This window comes from Leptonotus elevatus, chromosome 20 (genome assembly GCF_054856555.1).
Source record: "Leptonotus elevatus isolate MCC_2025b chromosome 20, RoL_Lele_1.0, whole genome shotgun sequence".
Lineage (NCBI taxonomy): Eukaryota > Metazoa > Chordata > Actinopteri > Syngnathiformes > Syngnathidae > Leptonotus > Leptonotus elevatus.
Window position 1 is genome coordinate 6347035 of NC_141258.1, and position 12763 is coordinate 6359797.

General features: G+C 41.2%; 3 protein-coding genes and 2 long non-coding RNA genes across 12 annotated transcripts in view; 4 read left to right on the forward strand and 1 right to left on the reverse strand.

The window, feature by feature from the left end:
• The window catches only part of mpripa (myosin phosphatase Rho interacting protein a), a 39113-nt gene extending 37172 nt beyond the window's left edge, over nt 1-1941 (forward strand). For all 6 annotated transcript variants that reach the window (XR_015091583.1, XM_086063927.1, XM_086063926.1 and 3 more), the window contains one exon: nt 630-1941. Coding sequence is in view for 5 of the 6 variants with exons in the window: in XM_086063927.1 (XP_085920053.1) it covers nt 630-701 (72 nt within the window). In the remaining variant the exon portion in view is untranslated. The remainder of the gene's footprint in view (nt 1-629) is intronic.
• A 1149-nt stretch (nt 1942-3090) lies between these two features.
• Nucleotides 3091-5523, forward strand: LOC147156648 (uncharacterized). 2 transcript variants are annotated; one of them, XR_015091591.1, is made up of 4 exons: nt 3093-3136; nt 3233-3268; nt 4867-4917; nt 4977-5523. It is a non-coding gene; the product is annotated as an uncharacterized LOC147156648 (long non-coding RNA). The 2 variants fall into 2 exon arrangements; XR_015091590.1 differs by having other exon boundaries at nt 3091-3268.
• LOC147156649 (uncharacterized) lies at nt 4199-9542 on the reverse strand. Of its 2 annotated transcripts, none has more exons than XR_015091589.1 (6): nt 7055-9542; nt 6840-6980; nt 6591-6735; nt 6466-6507; nt 5204-5271; nt 4199-4654 (listed from the first exon to the last, which is right to left on the reverse strand). It is a non-coding gene; the product is annotated as an uncharacterized LOC147156649 (long non-coding RNA). The 2 variants fall into 2 exon arrangements; XR_015091588.1 differs by having other exon boundaries at nt 6609-6735; nt 7055-9530.
• abi3b (ABI family, member 3b) lies at nt 7216-10117 on the forward strand. The gene is made up of 6 exons (XM_086063938.1): nt 7216-7280; nt 7440-7715; nt 7958-8125; nt 8221-8400; nt 8472-8542; nt 9383-10117. Exons 2-6 carry the CDS (start codon nt 7581-7583, stop codon nt 9918-9920), a joined length of 1092 nt encoding a protein of 363 aa, XP_085920064.1. The 5' UTR covers nt 7216-7280; nt 7440-7580; the 3' UTR covers nt 9921-10117.
• Nucleotides 10118-10185: 68 nt separating this feature from the next.
• Nucleotides 10186-12575, forward strand: LOC147156651 (uncharacterized). Its single transcript, XM_086063939.1, has 4 exons — nt 10186-10934; nt 11462-11506; nt 11878-12103; nt 12192-12575. Exons 2-4 carry the CDS (start codon nt 11478-11480, stop codon nt 12318-12320), a joined length of 384 nt encoding a protein of 127 aa, XP_085920065.1. The 5' UTR covers nt 10186-10934; nt 11462-11477; the 3' UTR covers nt 12321-12575.
• The last annotated feature ends 188 nt before the right edge of the window (nt 12576-12763 follow it).

The following is a 12763-nucleotide window of genomic DNA, read 5'->3' on the forward strand; positions in this document are numbered from 1 at the left end:
ATGGGTATTCATAAAGTACAATACTGTAGAATGCTTTATTTTATTTAAGAAAAAAAGAAAAGAGTAGAAATTTGTTTGGGCTACTGGAATGGATCTAGAGATGCCAAATTTTCATTTTAGTGGCTCAACGTCAAGGCACAACTGTATTATAATGTTATACAATTCAAATATTTGTTTTTCCTTCCGAGCTGTTTATTTATAAGTAAATAAAGAAGTGCATTATACGTCATTATTTCTACTTTTAACATTTCTGAATTGTAACCATTACTAATTTCATTTGGAAATGTGTGAATTTTGACAGTCATGATAAAATTTGTAGTTTTATGTTCATATACTCTCATTGGATCTTGTGACATTCTATGTTTTCTTTTCAGTGTGGCCTTAATATTTGTCACATCTTCACCGCTCGCTATTTTATTTGATTTATATATATATATATATATATATATATATATATGTGTGTGTATTTTTGATGACATGACGGTCCCTGGGAAAAAAAATCGTTGAAAACCCTCACTCAAATAAGAAATCTGCGGTTGTCGGGGGCGACCCTACCGAACCCGCTTGTTGTTTTGAGTGCTTTTTCTTCCGTGTGTCCTCACGCGTCTGTCCTGTGTTTTCCCCGGCAGAGCCTGAAAGAGGGACTGACCGTGCAAGAGCGCATGAAGCTGTTTGAGGCAAAAGATTCCAAAAAGATCTGAACGCCAACAACCCTGAAGCTTCTTTTCTCTTGATCCCTTGTTTTGTTTTTTTTAAATGTTTTATTATATATCAAATTTTTTTTTTTTTTTTTTTGCAATGACTTCATACACAACATAAGAAAGGTTGTAGTGTGAAGTCGTTTTTTAACGCAAGAACCCCTGCTCCCATGGAAGGCAAGTTTTTTGAATGTTAAAACGATTTTACTGGACTGAATAAAGAAGTTTCATATTTTAAAAAAATATATATAAAAATTTTAAAAAAAATAAACGTATTTAATGTGTTTTTGGAGATGTGTCAAATGAGATGAGGGATTACGAAACTGCGTTTTTAATCATCTTCCCAGATGCCAAAATAGATAACACACACACACACACAGTCTAAAATAATATATATTTCCTAATATCAAATATTTGTCTGCTGTATTTTATTCTTGTTACAATTTATATATGGGAATGATTTTATTGTGTTTGGTGTACATAACTACTGGACGTACAGTATGTAAGCGCATGGTTTGTTGAGTGTTGGGGCATCTGCTGTATTATAAACTCCAGTTTGACTGAATTTGTGATGCTTATGTAAGATTTTTTTTTGTTTTTTTAAATAAACGGTCTATGTGCTGACGTAAGGAAAGGTTGGGATTGCACTTATAACTTGATTACTTGAGGAACCTTTTCATTTTTTTTTTTTGTCTCCGGTCAATGTTGTGATATTCGATTATTGCAGTGCAAACGGACATGGTGATTGGCTGAGGCTTCAATCTGACATTCGTCGTTTATTCAATATTGTGACAAATACACGTTAGGACTCCGCATGATTATATTTGATTATATTTCCTACTTTGATGCTCCTACATGATAAGCTTTGTGAGTCCTACTGTTTAACCGTTACTGTGAGCTGCAATTCCGCGAAGCACTTGGCCCGACCCCTGACCTCTCACTTTCGTTCTAGTTGTGCCTCAAGCCCTCAACCCAGTGAAGAACACAAACCGCTCGTGATCAATTGAAATATATATATATACAACAACAACAACAAAAAGCCTGTGCAGCTATGGAAACACTGTATAGTATTCAAAATGCTTTGGAAATGTACATATATATATATATATATATATGTGCCACATGGAACACCTTGTGCTCTTGTATTAAACTTTGCTTATAGGCTCTATATGAAATATACATGAATATTTTATATTTTAATTTGAATGTATAAAATGAAATAAATGTTTGGAACGTTGGTCAATGGTTGTCTCTTGTAATATTTTTACTGCCATCTGACAGGGCTTGAAAAGTTGGAATAACATACCTGTTCTTAATTATTATTTTTTGTCTACTGTTACTCTTTGCGACATTAAATGTGTTCCACAAGGGGGCGTAGCATCCTCCTGATTTCAACTTGCCAACCATTGAAATCCATAATTATGCTCTTATAAAAAAAAACAATTTTTTTAAGTACAAATGGATTTGAGATTATTTAGTTTTATAAATCAGATTGTTCCACAAACTGACACCTTGATTAGAAATAAATCGTTCTTTTTGTTTTCTTCTGCATTTAGGTTTGGGGAAAATGTCTGCTCTTAATTAGTACTCACTTTCCCTTTAAAAGGAAAAAAAATTTGATTTGCATGTTAGATGTCATGATGGGCTTTATACATTATTTTAAGGCGGTTAAACTCCCATCAATTCCTAAAATTTTAAAGTCAGCCATGGCTTATTTGTTTGTTCATTTTTTTATTTTTTAAATGTATCTATTATCCTCAAATATTACTAACACATTTGACCCCAGGGATATTTGCCTCTGGAATAACATGTACATAAGATTGTTGACCCCGTTTTTATGCGAGGCACTTCACATTTGTTGAATACATAAATTATTGATTATGTAACTTATTAGCGAGTTGACCTGTCCTCTAGCGCCACCGTGAGGCCTAACTTATTAGAACGAATGTGTCTTCTAAAGTTTTCATCCACATCTTCTCAAAGGTTCTGACGACATTAATGGCCGCTAGAGGATAAAACCTACTGGTTTTGGTGATGAAATGACCTTCTGTTGTAGGCGCCATGCACAATCACAAGCTATACTATTTCTAGTGGCGAGATGGTGGCAGCGCGTGTCAAGTGACCCGCAGCGACAGAACTTCCAACGCCCGAGCAAAGTGAAATGGGAAGCAGCTGAGAATAATGTGGTGAAATGCAAACAGTTGATTACGAAGCCTAAAAAATAAACGAGGAGCTCCATGCAGAGAAGTGCAACCCAAGTTATTGTTATTGTAATTAACTTTGCAAAGCAACAATGTCCTCGGTACACCAAAGCAGTCATCATGACGAGTCGCCAGGCGGCGCTAACGTGCAAAGCGCCGTTCAACAAGCACAAGAAGAAGGTTGGCTTTTCATCATCATCAGCCCCGCAGGTGTGCTTAATGAAGCGCAGCGCACAGGTGCGGCTATATGGCGACCCGTCAGCTAAGTGAGCACACCGGCAAATGTTTGTGGCTTGTTCCCGTTTCCCACGACGATGTGTCGTTTTATTGCAGGGTTTTCCGCACTTGAGAGACAAGACAGCGTTTGAGGTTTGAGCTCACGAGCACGTCACAATTCCTATCACTGTGCTTTTTTTTTCTCAAATGGTTTTTTTTTTTTTTTTTAATGCTGGCCAGCTCGTGTGTGTGTGTGTTGGAAATTGAACAGGAAATGTTGTTCGTGTAAAACCGTGTATTTTAGTTGTCGAATATTGTGTGGTTATTTTATTAATGGTGGTATGTAACTTTTTATTTTGTATTTTATGTACGAGTTCCTTGTCTGTACAGTTCTAGTACGAATATAACTTGTTTGTAGGGTGGAAGAAAGTTTTTTTTTTTTTTGTCTCCATGTCACGTTTTCTCATGAAAAACCATAGAAGAGTAGTTTGGACCGTTTGTGGTATCGTACTTGGAAAAGTGATTTTCTAAACCGCAGTGTCGTGGTATTTTTTGTCGTATACATATATATTTTTTAGTAAGCTCCAATTCTTAAAATCATATTGTTACCTAACCTCATTAACGGTGTATTGTATTTTTATTTTATATCCTGATATTGGTGAGGTATTTGTGGATGTTTTTGGTACTGCATGTCCACGCTCATAATCATCGCAGCAGGGGCAATTCCGAAAGACTCCCAAGACTTTTCTTTCTCTGGAGTAGAATGTTTCAGCTCCCTGGCCAATGAGAAGCTTCTTATTGCAGAGCATCTTGTGCCAATACACAACTCTCAACATCCCCCTTCCGCCTCTCCCCTGTTTGTGTTTCAGGGTTGGGGAGTCACCAGTTTGGTAGAAAGCAGTACCAAAAGCAACTGGACCAAGTTATTGAGTGAAAGTGTTTTGGGGGGGTCACCAAAAGCCGAATAAAATTAAAAAATAGTTTGCTGATTTGTAGCTATAGGCCATACTTGGCACATTCCGGGATTGGGACATGTTGAGTATTCAGCCCAAAAAAATTAAATAAATAGGCATTTCCAAAGTATCATGTACAGCTTGCATATAAAAAAAAACATTACAAGATATAAAAGTAGAAATTATGTCATAGTTCAAGTGTTTGTAAATGGCTCAAATAAGGACATGTAAAATGAACAAATGCAACTTACATTTGACAGCATTATTGTTTTTGTAACAATACATTTTTGTGATTTCCTCATTGACCAAATTATTCAACCCTTTAGTCACATCCGTACTTGGCAAGTAGTACAACACTTTTTGGGTATTCTAACATCTTTCAGATGCGAAATGCATGGCTCTTGCGTCCATCTCCAGTTATCTTTGCTCATTGGGAAAAGGCCGCCGCTTCTTTTCACATGATTGGTCTTGTGTTGGCCAACTGTCTTCTTCGCGCCCCATCAGAGGTGATCTTGAGAAGTGGCTCGATGGTGGTGGCCGCCATCGAGCTCTGCTGGATTTGCGGGTATGCTTGGGGACGGTTGGCCTGTTGGAAGGTTCAATATAATAATGTGTTGTGTGGGACTGATTGTCATAACCGTGTAATTTAACTCAGACAAATATTTCATTAAACCTGCACACATATGCATGGCGATTTTTTTACAATCAAATAATTGCCACAAAAAATGTATTGAGACTAATCTTGTCTGTTTGTAAATGAAACATTAACATATTCGGAGTATTGCCTGCCGTCTTCAGCAGGTGCAGAAGCTACCAATATGATCTGGCGACAAGATCAGCAGTGCTCGCGTAAGTCACATAATCAGTGCATAAGTTGATGGAAAGTGTGAAAATTTATTCTACCACAGGAAAACATCATGGCGGACACGGCAGCTACATGTAGGAAACAACCACAAAGACTGAAGAGTTGGAGAAACATTCATTTCTCAGCTGGCCAGTAGCTGCAATGTTTTGTACTTTAATGAATAACTTTCTAAACAGACATGGCTGGTCTCTTTATTTGGGATGCATTTAGTCCTTGGCAAACTTTTCACCTCAGCCTGCAAATAAAATACACTCAATTCTTTGCGCTTACCGAGGTGCATCGATCACCATTGGCCTCATCTGGCGCCTCTCCACCCATGCAAAGACTTGGCGCCAAGACTGGAAGAGAGATGCAGCCTGTGACTTTGGGACATTTATCTTGGGGTGTATGTGCACTCTTACCAAGCCTTCAGACTCCTCCCACCATGCAGCACAACATTTCACTCTGGCAGCAAACAATTACTGGTACCAATGCGGCTAAAGACACTCAGAAGTGCAACCATTAACTCTTTCTATTTGGGTTTCATCTAAACTCTGATGTGTATCGTTTTCATGTAGGGGGACTATAGCTGAAAATTGTCAACTGTTGCTATAAAATGGCGTATTTACAACTTAATTTGTTGTGCATTGCCCCTTTCTAATAAAAACAAGTTGCATTACTTAGCGCAAGGGTGTCTTTTTTTTCCCCCTCACCTTTCGAGCCATTCAAATATGTGTTCGTCTTTTGGATGTGCCCTCTTAGGGCGGACAATACGCACATTTTTATTTCAACACCTATCTGAAAACATTGCTATGTGAGCTACAAATCTCTGGCGCCACACTTGTTTTATTTTTGCTCTCACTCGAGAACTAAAGCAATGATTCGGTAAGTCCGGGAAATAAATTATTTACGCTACCAAATATTGGATTTTTATCCGTACGTCCCGTCTAATTCTCCTATTCGGAATTATTCTTACTTTAAAGCATGGTGCCGTTTTGGCCGTATGCATATGTTGTTCTATGTGACATCAAAATTTGCACAACATTCGGACTAATGGCGACCACAGGTTTAACCAACCAACTCTTACCATTCTATTCCCGGGGGTGCGTCATGTAAGCTAACCAAGCAAACATTTAAAATACCGGGGGAAAAAAAGAAGCTAACGACCACATCTAAGATAACATGTGCCGACGTTGTTCTCAAACCCCAAACGCTTCTGTGTCCCGAGAGCGTGACTATCCTGCAGAAAATCAAACATCTGCTCTGTTTGGCTGACGGTCGCCATCTTGCCGCACCTGTTTCCTAATTACCGCGCAGGCTTCGATTGCTTACACACCGCCACCTACTGCACAGGGGTGTACCACAAAAAAAACAAAAACATTCTAAACTTGCCAAACTATGTTTCACGAACAAGAATATCACTGCAGAAATTTACCGACACATAGGTAAATACTGTTGATTTCATTATTTGGGGCACAAACATTGTTGCTCTCACATAGCAGTTCGGTTCTTATCGTGGTTACCTTTTGTTGTTGTATATGTAAAATAGTTACCCTCGTCCGGTGGTTCTTGGTGCCTCTCGCTCCGCTGCCGCCCTAAAGAAAAAATATCATTACAAACAACCGACGCTAATCCTGCTAACTATGTCCTTGTGAGAAACTGCAACAATACGGCTAACATTTGCTGGCGTTCTCACTTCACTGGCAGCCACCATCTTGCCGCACCCGTGGGCTGCACTTAATGAATCCCCTTGTTGCACACCTGACACCAGTTGAGCTGCAGGCCGGGCCAAATAGCCAATCTGGCTTCTTCTGCTTGTTTGGCTAAATAAAAAACCAATAACATAACATGCAGAGATTACAAATTGCACTACGGTGAATGGCCAGCCACAATAAATGGTAAGATGAAGAAATGAAAGTGCACTTACAAATGCTAAAGTTGAGATGATGGGGTTGGGTATGCGAAAAAAAAAAAAGCCTACTATTTATATACAAATATAGGTTGGCCAGCAATAAAATCCGTTACATGCTAAATGAAGGAGCTGAGGTGGGTGCCTCGTGTCCAAATCCTGCAACAAGCAAAATATCCTCGTGAGAAATAGCAACGACACAGACTGACAAACATTTTTGCTCTTATGCTCACCTGGCGATCATCATCCTGCCGCACCTGTCTCCTGATTAGACTTGCTTTGCACACTAGCGCCGCCCAGTGGGGCCGGCCGTGATGACTGACAGGTCGTAAACAGCCAGCCGTGACTGCTTTTTATATGCCGTGCTGGGTCCTGAACCGGAAGGCAACTGGTCGTCATATCATGCAATAACAATTGGGGACAAGGTTTGTGAAGCGTGAGCGGGAGGCTAATCGTAAGGTTGTATTTGCTCTTTTAATACTGCTATGTTTATTATTGTGGTTGTAGTTTTTATATTGTGGCCGACTTGACATGGGTTATTAATTATGATCTTCGTCCTAGATTCGTAAATAGGCCGAAAGGTTCGCGCTTATCTTTTTGGGTTACTCTGCCCTCTAGTGGACAAACGTCGTCAATGTTTTCCACCCTCGTCCCCGCCCTCCTCCGCGGATCAGACCCACAACCATCCTTCCTTCGACTTCAAGTAGCAACATGAAGTAGTCTGAACTTTTGCAGCAAAGGATTTGATTTGAAGGGCCGATGGCGGACACAAAAAACATTTCCCAGGTTATTTCTCAGATTTTCGAAGAGGCGCCGACGGCCAGGAAGAAACTGATTGAGAACCAGAGCAACCTGCAGCAAGTTGCGGACTACTGCGAAAACAACTACCTGCAGGTGACAGATTGCCATCTATAATACAATCATAATGACGTGCCAAATGGTTGCGTGCATTACTGTCGCTTTTGAAAAAATAAAATTGCTGTCTAATTTGAATGGTAAGCACTGCTGTTGTAAGTCATATGAGGTGTTGTTACCTTATTATTACATGACCGGCATTTCATCAAAGTGATTGTACTCAAGTGGACTATTTAAGTACTTTTCCACCGATGCAGTGCATTTGTTATGATATCCTGCAGGCGGAGGAACCAGCAAAGGCTCTGGAGGAGGCCAAAGCTTTAGCCGTGCAAGCCTTGGCCAGCGTCGCCTATCAAATCAATGGCGTGGCCGCCTTGCTGCTCCGGCTGCTTGATTCTCAGGCCATTCGAGTCAAAAACATGGAGTCCTCAGTCAACCTCATGTCACTGGTGAGAAGCGCCCGTCGCCATAGAAGCATCATTCAATGTGCACGCTTTTGGGTTTCCCTCCTTGGTTCCTGCCTAAGTTTTCCCCTTCGATCCAGGCTGCTTCTATCCACTACGAGAAAGTGGCCAGGAGAGAAATCAGCGTCTTCGCTACATCCAAAAACAACACACGTGCCAAGCTGGTGACTCCGCCCGCTTCGGGCAGGGAGCTCGAGAGAGGCTATTCCCGAGTACCCATCTCATACTCCGGCTTGGACGCCACTGGGCACAGTTTCCAGGTAAATTGGCTACGTTAAAGGTCAGGTCAAGTGTCAAGGATCAATGTCATCCTCTGGGCCCCCCCCCGCAGGTCTACCAGGAGCTCCCAGAAAGCAGGACAGGAACCTCCGACAGCACACTAAGCAATGCGGATGCCGCTACGTACGTCAACCAGTACTTTTTTGTTTTTTATATTCATATATATATATATGCTGACATCTCCCAAACATTTGTGGGGAAATTGTCGTACGGTCATCCGGCTTCTAAAAGGAATCTGATTTAAAATAAATACATAACAAACACGCAAGGACAGGAAAAGCCTAATAGAGCATATGGAGCTTATTTGGGGATGATCAGTATGCGTTGGCTTCAATTTAACATGAGTTTGCGTGAACACAGGATGTGCGCGCTCGTGGAAGCACATTAAGATAGGTTATGTTTTTTTAGCCCCCAAAGTGGAGAATTTTGCATTGTTTTAGTAGAAATAGTGGATGCAGGACGTCAATAAAAAAAAAAAAATTTTAAAGGTATTTTTCGGTTTTTATTTGGCACTATACAAATGTTATGACATAATATAGAGCTGTGGCATTTACAAATAAATGTTGCTGATGACTTCATATATTATTATATTACATGTTACTGTATTATTATTATGATGACGAAAACCTGATGTGCTGGAGAAAAAACATGGCAGATTTGGGATCCCTGCAAAAAACACACCTCTACCTGCCTACCTATCTATCTAAATGTTCTTATATTTTATACATATTGTATAAAATATTTCCTCATTTTGCATATATTTTTTTCTATTCTGCAGGCCAATTACTTAGTAAAAATTTACATAAATTAGGTGATTTTCTTTTATGGGCTGCTTTATTAGATTTTTTTGCCTTCACTAATTATTTACAAAATATTTAGCACAGGTGTGCTATCTACCTTTTTTATGCTGCCTTCTATGGCTGGACCCTTAGCACGTTTTTCTTTTTTCTTCTTGGGCTGCAGATCCAACCAAGGCTTTGCCGTGCCTCTTCCATCAGTCCCCACCCTGCCTGCGGACGTCACCCTCACTGATGACCTCCCTCCTCCGCCACCTCAAACTACAATAGACGCCAGTTCGCCTGGTCCTCCTCCTCCTCCCCCTAATATAGACATTGGCCTGCCCCCTCCGCCTTTCCTGACCTCACCAACATGTCTGCCGCCACCTCCCCCGCTACCGCCGAGCAACCTCTGCTCACCTGTCTCCCTTCCCCCTCCGCCTCCTCCTGTTACAGGAGCTTCTCCTCCACCCCCTCCACCTCCTGTTGCAGGAGGTGCCCCACTTCCTCCTCCACCTCCTCCTGTGACGGGAGCTTCTCCTCTTCCTCCTCCACCCCCTCCACCTTCTGTTGCAGGAGGTGCCCCACTTCCTCCTCCTCCTCCTCCGCCTCCTCCTGTGACGGGAGCTGCCCCCACTCTTCCTCCGCCGCCGCCCACTGCCACTTCCAGTATTGTGCCGCCTCCTCCTCCTCCTCCCCCTCCACCGCCGCCTGTACTACATTAGCATCCACCCTTTGTTTTGTTGTTCTTATGGACAATTTTAAAATCTTCGGTAAACTGCGCATGCCGATTTTTGGGACTGTGGGAGGAAACAGAATTTGGTCTACAAGTTGTTAAGTGCTACAGATTTGGCCTGAATGGTGCTATGCTAATAAACTTTGCATATCTTGCCTTGGCAATAATAATAAAAGCAGAAATGTATGGACCTTGTGATACACTAGGAAGGCAGCAGAGATACCGTCAACATGTTTCAACACTGGCCTCGCAACATTCCAGAAACAAGCTCAAACAGAGATGCCTGTTTCCCCTTCTTCATTTCCTTACCCTTTCCTTAGTAGGTCACCACGCGTTTAGATTTTTTCCCTGCTCAGCCACCCTGAGTACAAAAAAACAGCACTGTAATGACAAAACACACTGATAATATAAAAATAGGTTAAGTGATTTTCAGACATGCGGGAGAAAAACAGCCGGCCTTCAGGAAAACAACGTCAGGATGATAGCAAGGAGAAGGAGCCAGATGGACGGTCATGCGAAGGCAAGCTCCTGTGTACCAATGTGACATTTGTCCATATTATTTCAGGAGCAAGAAATAACGTTCACGATGCCCCGTCAAAGATCTCAGCGCTAACCAAACATCACATCAGATTGCTCGGATGCCCTCCCCTATACTGCGCACAACCACTAGAGGGCATTTTCTCATCTCAACTGTGATGTCTTAGCCAGTTTTGGATAGTAATTTAACCCAGAGTCGATTGAGTCAATGCAATTTATCAGCGTTAAACAGCACGGCAAGCGTTACTTTTGTACAAATGTGTAACATTCATTGAGCAACGCGAACTTGTGATACGCGCCCAGGATGTGTCTTAAGCAGGAAGTTGAAGTGCTGTGGCTTTAAACGAGACAATAACGCTGTAAAAAGTCGTCTTACGCTGTGGACACATTACGAGTGACACATTACCCTTTTGGAGCCACGCACAGTTCAGGACATTTCAAGTTATGTTTGGAATTTCTCCATAAGGTAAGGCTCAATATTACACATTGGAATATATTTTTTTGTTAAGTATATTTTGGGTATTTTGTTTTTAAGCTTTTACCTGAGTTATATAGACTCAGCAGATACTGAAAGGTGCAATGAGTAGGCGATTTATAGGATGAAGGTCCAAAGAGTATGTTGCTCATTCATATTACATTTTCAATGATACGCCTTTGTGATTTATTTTTTTTAAGTTTTATTGTTGGTGTCAAGCCTGCAGGTTCATCATAGGTCACACAAACGTGGCAGTTTGAACCCAATTTGTTCTAGTTTGGGAGGATAAAAGGAGGCGTGGCACATCGAACCACCTGCAAGATGTATTTACTTTTTTAACTGCTGGCTTGATTGTTTTGTGTTGCACAAAGTTTACATCATGATCAAAATGGACTGTACATGGTTTGATTGTCTTTACTGTACAAATGTTCATTTTGCTTTTTGTCATTGCGGTTTTAGCATGCAACGTGCACAGTGAAGAGCTACATTCAGTTGTTTTTCTGTTTTGCTTTCAACAGTGTCTGTGTGGGAGCCATGACCTTTGTGAATATATTTCAATATTTGTGAGTAGTCCCTGTGAAGAATATTACAGCGGTGTCCTGAGATACGAGTGACCCAACTTACAAGTGTTCTGATATGCGAGCTGTCATTTGGACAAATTTACTAAATTACATGTTGTGTTTTCCATAACTATGAAAGCCATAGCTTAATGCTAACGCGTAATGGGAAATGACATAGCTGGGCTAATTGAGTAGCATTTATGTGACGTCCTAAGCGAAGGATATTTTTTTTATCCTCTTATGATTATCTATTCATTTTTAAATATTTCCAATGAGAGTACTTCAAACTAGAATCTTAGTCACACGGAGCTAATTCAACTCGTATCTCTAAGCGGCGCTGAACAGCAATCTAATGGACATTGACTTCTTCCCAGATTCCCGAGCTTGGTGGTGTCCATCGCTGTGGTGCTGCTTTGCTTCTACTTGAACGCCAAGAAGAAGCGAGCGGCGTATGATGTCACCGTGGCGACCGTTCAAGAGGACAGCGGCGTCTCCATCCAAGCCATTTCACTGGGAGAAGGTCAGGAGGTCGCGGAGAGACATTACGACACACTTCCACCGCGCTACAGCACCAATGACCTCCCGCCACCTTACTCACTGGTGGGTTGCAAAAAGACATATATATATATATAAATATAAAATTAGCGCATTACTAATGAGTTAAGCTTAACTTTAAAATCTTTTCCAGTTTGACCCCAAACTGACGAGCGCCTGGCCAGGTGGCCCGCCCCCGGCCTATGAGATGTATCCAATCACGTCGCCTCTGGCTCATCACTGGAGGACCCCCTCGAGACCAACACAGAGTGTTTCACGATGAACGTATTTTGTTGCTCCGCATCGAAGATTGAATGTCAACAAGCCGCCGTCTACACACACGCCAACACTTGCCTTTGAGTGCTAGGATAGTCTTTATTACAATGCACTACTTATGAGTTGAAGGTGAAAATAAATATGTATTGTGGAGGTTGCCTGTCGTGTCGGAACGGGTTTTTAAATATGCGATGAATGAATCCTTGGCTTTTTGAAACGCGTTAAGGCAAAAGGTATGTGTTGTACGTCACTAATAACATCAACTGCAACACACCATGAAAAGCTAACACATGTTTGTCTTTACCTTTCTGCTGAGATCATGTTGACTTGGTTTGCTATTCTCAGGACTACAAACAGAAGTACATCAAGCAGGTTTGTGGTCAAGAAGAGGATATTGGCTCGTTTTCTACCGTTTTACGTGTAGCAACGTGTCAAACGTGTTCTATTGCT